The 5,285-nt window shown below is 43.0% G+C and overlaps 1 protein-coding gene across 1 annotated transcript; it reads left to right on the top strand.

Moving 5' to 3' along the window:
* The first annotated feature begins 3,727 nt into the window (after positions 1-3,727).
* On the top strand, positions 3,728-4,849 carry LOC127232762 (speckle-type POZ protein). The gene has a single exon (XM_051198999.1). The coding sequence runs from the start codon at positions 3,758-3,760 to the stop codon at positions 4,847-4,849; it is 1,092 nt and encodes a 363-aa protein (XP_051054956.1). The 5' UTR covers positions 3,728-3,757.
* The last annotated feature ends 436 nt before the right edge of the window (positions 4,850-5,285 follow it).

Below are 5,285 nucleotides of genomic sequence, written 5' to 3'. Positions count from 1 at the left end.
GACTGGCCTCAGCACCAATCTCTGAATGTAGCAGAATTTTATTAGGGGCCATTTCAGTGTCTTTTTTTATGAGTTATAGGGAGGACCCTAAACAGAAAGCCAAGGAGAACTAGAAGGACTAAAGTGTGCTTCCTCAAACAGAAACACCACTGAAATCATAAAATGATTAAAATTTTTTACTCATTTTAAACTTCATTAATATATTTTCTAAAGAGATGGGGTGCCCATAAAGACAAGAGAAGCTCAGATTCTCTGCATCTCCAGTTACAGGTGGTTGAAAAGTTCTCTGTGTGTGCTGGCAACTCTAGAAGGGTCCTCTGCAAGAGCAAAATTGCTTTTGCCAATGATTTGGAGACAGAAATGTCATCTTTCTCATCCTCTTCTCTTGTAAGGGAACCTTCATGTTTGTTTTCTTTTTTGCTCTGAGCCCTTGATCATGTGTTCTGCTCAGTCCAATCCAGACAGCTTTTTCCAAGGAAACCCTATGGGGATGTGCTCAGGGCCAGCAACTAAAGTGACTAATCTCAATTTTCAACTCATCGGATAAAATTCAAACCATTTCAGCAACAGGGTAGAGGTGTGCTAGTGGCAGAGTCAGGCTTCCTCCCCTCCCCTCACTGTTCCAACTCATTACCATCTTGTTAAAGCCTGAGTGTTCCCAAATTCACTGCAAATGCTCAAAAAGCCCATAGTCTACCCAGATGTCCTTAGTAAGAACACTGGCTGCTACAACTAGAAGACACCACTAGGCCATAGCTATGTGTCACCTAGGATCTCTTCAAGTGCTTGAGAGCAGGGTGCAGGGAAGGACCTTGTGTAAAAGGTATGCTTAAGATACCCAGTGGGGACACGATTGTCCCCACCATTGTCTCCAGCTTGAAGTCAGAGTCCTCAGAAACATGAGCTGCAATGAATCCAGTGCTTGGTTTTTAGTTGCCCTTCAGTGTGCAGGTCAGCCAGGATGAGAGTGTGGGCAGGATTCTCCACTGATAGGTCCCTGCAGAGGGCATCCTTGAACATGACCTTCAAATGCTCCAGGTGGTAGTTGTCAGCAGCTGCCAGCACAGCATCTGGCATGCTGTGGAGGGCTGGTGCCTTTCTGGTGTAAATGAAGCCAACCATTGCCTTGAAGACTTATGGCTCCAGCTCATGGATCTCAAAGCAGTTTTTTTTTTTTTTTTGCTCTCATCAAAGTCATGTTGAAACATGGCTCTGTAAACCGCAGAGCGAGCTGCTAAGATGACATTGTGAGCCCTGAACTCCTGGCTAGCTACTACTAGGCAGCAGTCTGTGAAGAGGGAATTCTCCCATAGGTCCCTAGCTCATGTGCCATCATGCACCTTGGAACCTGGATCTCTGGCGTCATGTCCTGGTCAGAGATGTTGAAGGACCCTTGAACCATGTTCAACTTGCAGAGTGAGTTTGTAGTTAAAGAGAAGGCAAGGCTCCTGGGACAAAAGGAAATCTCAAAGTCTGGTAGGAACTTGAATACTCTTGTGGCCTTCATTCCGAGAACTATCTCTCCTGCAGCACTTAAGATCCAGAGTTGGAGCTTGGCCCAAAAGTGCCTCTTTGGACAGCTGAACAACATTAGCTAAAATGACAAGTAATCTGTGCTTTCTTGGTCAACACAGAAAGTGTATACTCTCAAACACCATTTGTCATTGCCTCCTGTTGAAAAATTTGGGCCTGTAATGGGACCCTGCATTTCCTCCAGGAAAAAGTGAAGATGCTTATGGTCCATTTGTCCCAGAAATTCTGTATGTCGATTCGTGGGAAGTTCTAGTCCTTGGCCATCCAATCCCCTGACATTTCTGCTAGTGGTTGTTTGAAGTTTAAACTGGATCCTAAACGAAGATCTGGGGTTTATTTTTTCTTCACCCTTGGGACACAATAATAGACATGATTTAGAGTTTTAGGTTATGTTTCCTATATGTTACCACTTCTCTGAGGCTACAACTTGGATATCTCTGGAATGTTCAATGCAGATTTTAAGATTAGTTTCACAGAAGAGAGTAAAAGCTACTAGGGACTATTAGATCATTCCATTTTCTAGATTGAATCCACATCAATAGGTACCTAGTTTTGAAAAGTATGCAAAACTTTTGAATAGTTTGGAACATTTTTTACACTCACAAGAAAAAATGTTCTCTGGAGTAAAGAACAAATAGAATTAATCTCTCCATATATGAAGAAAGCATATTTATTAGAATGACTTGTGGCTACAGTTCTGCTTACCCCACTGTGGCTAGCAATGAAGAGGAAGTCCAAGAATCCAGTACTTAGTCTAGAAGGTTGCAATTGTCAGCTGGTCTTTTATGGAAGATTAACCACAGTAAGAAAGATACACTTGTGATTTTATTCTTGGTTTCCAAATAACTACATCTAGAACTAAATTAACCAAAAATGGAAGGCAAAATTGTGAGAAAGTTTTTGCTTAATTTGAAGTAGATAGAGCATCTTCCAATATGAACCTTGGACGTCCAAAGACTGTATTAACCATTTGTTGTAGTCCCACTTGGTGGGGTCACTCTATATTAACCTATGTTTGCACCTGAGAAGGGGGGTGTGGATTGAGAAATTGCAGGTAAAGACACTAAGGCATTGACAGAGAGGCAGAGTAGAGATAGGAGAGGAATCCAGTGAATAATGAATGCCCCAAGTTTATATTTCAACATTCTTAATACCCCAACAAAAAAGTGGGGAATGGCACGGAATGTCTTTATCAAAATACAAGGAAGAAACAGACTTTCTCTAATTCTCCAAACATTTGATAACCACACAATCTCTTTTTATCTGGCCATGAGTGTTAGGAGTAACCACACCACAGAGCAAGTCTTTTGTTATTTAGATTAGACATCCTTGCCTAAGACCAAACATCCTATAGTAGCCACACCTTAAACCTTATGGTCTTATGACTTTAACTTCGAAAGAGTAAGGATAGTTTTGAAGTCTTGACCTTAGGCCAAGATGAACCAAAGTCGTTTTTATGCACTCCCAAAACAAAAATCCCACACAACCATTTAGTCCTGCCCTTGAGGCTTGTACACACACACACACCTTTAATCCAGAACTTTAGCTGAGAAGACACACCTTTAATTGGGCCACACCCTCCAGAGTCTGAGTATAAAACACAGTGAAAGAAGAGAGCTGTTTCTCTTTGACTGGTTCTCCTAACCGTGAAGGAAATCCATTGCTTCACTGGCATTAGAGAATACTTATTCTCACTTTCAGCATTTACTGCACACCAGCCAACAGACACATCTAATCTCCTAGATTGAGTAAGTACTGGATCCTTGGTCTTTTTCTTCACAGCTAGCCATTGTGGTAAAAGGACTTGGTCATTGTAATGAATCCCGGTTTTTTACATATAGAGAGACCCATTCCAAGTGTTCTGTTACTCTAGAGTTCCTCATTACTACAATTTCCAATAAGAATGTATAAAATATTATATTTTTTTCAAAAGTTGTATGTAAATGTCAAAATTGACCTACTGTCCTAAGAGTAAATCTGGAGAAATGGAGTTATATAGAAGTTCCCAGCAGCCTAGACTGCCTTCTCTGAAACCTACATTTGAACCCGGAAAGAAAATTTCAGAGAGAACCAAGATTTCAGACCAATGGAAGAGTGAATAGAGAGAAAAATAGAAACTAAAATTTTAAAAATTATCTCTGATTGTGACCTCCAGGTTGAACAAGAAAAACTTCTAGCTCTTCACTTTGTGTCGAGGTTACCCTTCAAACGATCACAAGCAGATATGTCAGCAGAATTGGCAGGGGAGAGCTGGGACTACACACCAATCAACATACAGAAATTCAGGTACAAGTGGACCATCAGAAATTTCTGTTTTTTCTTGGAGCAAATGCAGGGGACACACATTAGAAGTCCCACTTTCTCATCAGGATCCAATGACACACACAAATGGTGTTTGAAGATACAACCGAACGGGGTCGATGAAGAAAGCAAAGATTACTTGTCAGTTTTCTTAGGGTTCCTTAGCTGCCCAAAGAAACCAATATGGGCAAAGTTCCAGTTCTGTATCATCAATGCCGACGGAGAGAAATCACATGCCATGAAGAGCCCAACATACTTCAGGTTTCTGCAAAACCAATACTGTGGATTCAAAAAATTCATCCTTCAAGATTTCCTTTTGTCACAGGAGCCATGGCTTCTCCCAGACTACAGACTTACCCTCTTCTGCAAGGTGAACATGGTCCAAGGCTCCTTCGACATCTCTGACCAGAACACGATTCCAGAGATCCAGGTTCCAAGGTGCACGATGGCAGATGATCTAGGAGACCTGTGGGAGAAATCCCTCTTCACAGACTGCTGCCTGGTGGTAGCTGGCCAGGAGTTCCGGGCTCACAAGGCCATCTTAGCAGCTCGCTCTCCGGTTTTCAGAGCCCTGTTTCAACATGACTTGGAGGAGAGTAGAACAGACCGCTTTGAGATCCATGATCTGGAGCTGCAATGCTTCAAGACAATGATGGACTTCATTTACACCGGAAAGGCACCAGCCCTCCACAGCATGGCAGATGTTGTGCTGGCAGCTGCTGACAAGTATGGCCTGCAGTATTTGAAGGTCATGTGTGAGGATGCCCTGTGCAGGGACCTCTGCGTGGAGAATGCTGCCCATGCTCTCATCCTGGCTGACCTGCACACTGCAGAGCAGCTGAAAACCCAGGCACTGGATTTCATTATGGCTCACGCTTCCGAGGTCTCTGAGACCTCAAGCTGGAAGACAATGGTGGACTCCTATCCCCATTTGGTGGCTGAAGCATACAGCTCCCTGGCTTCTGCTCACTGCTCTTCACTGGAGCCCCCTGGGAAACGCCTCAAGCAATCTTAGGATCCTCTCAGCTGTGACCTACAGGTGCATTCCAGAAGCAGCAGCCAGCGTCGGTACCAAGGACTCTTGGGTAGACTGCTGGACATGTGTAGCATTACCAGAGAATCTGGCAAGGCATGGTGGGGCCTCAGGCCTTTTATACCTGTGTATATTAGTTGAATGGCAGGTTGCTTAATGGGGAGCCCTGTATTCTAACATACTCTACCCAGTTGCTGTACTGTTTTGCTTTCTGGCCAGTGAGTGGAATACTGGGATCCAGTACAGTTGTTGGTCCCAAGCACATTTTACCTTGGTTCTTTTTGGAGGATCTTGTGTGGATTAGATTGAGCAGAGCATATGATCAAGAATTTACAGAAAAGGAGGAATCAAACATGAAAGTTTGCTTATAAGAAACCTGAACGAGCAGGAAGAATTTTTTTTTTTAATCATCCACAAT

This window comes from Phodopus roborovskii, unplaced genomic scaffold (genome assembly GCF_943737965.1).
Source record: "Phodopus roborovskii unplaced genomic scaffold, PHOROB, whole genome shotgun sequence".
Classification (NCBI taxonomy): domain Eukaryota; kingdom Metazoa; phylum Chordata; class Mammalia; order Rodentia; family Cricetidae; genus Phodopus; species Phodopus roborovskii.
Note: the sequence above shows the minus strand (reverse complement) of the source record. Positions and strands in the feature narration are given on the sequence as shown.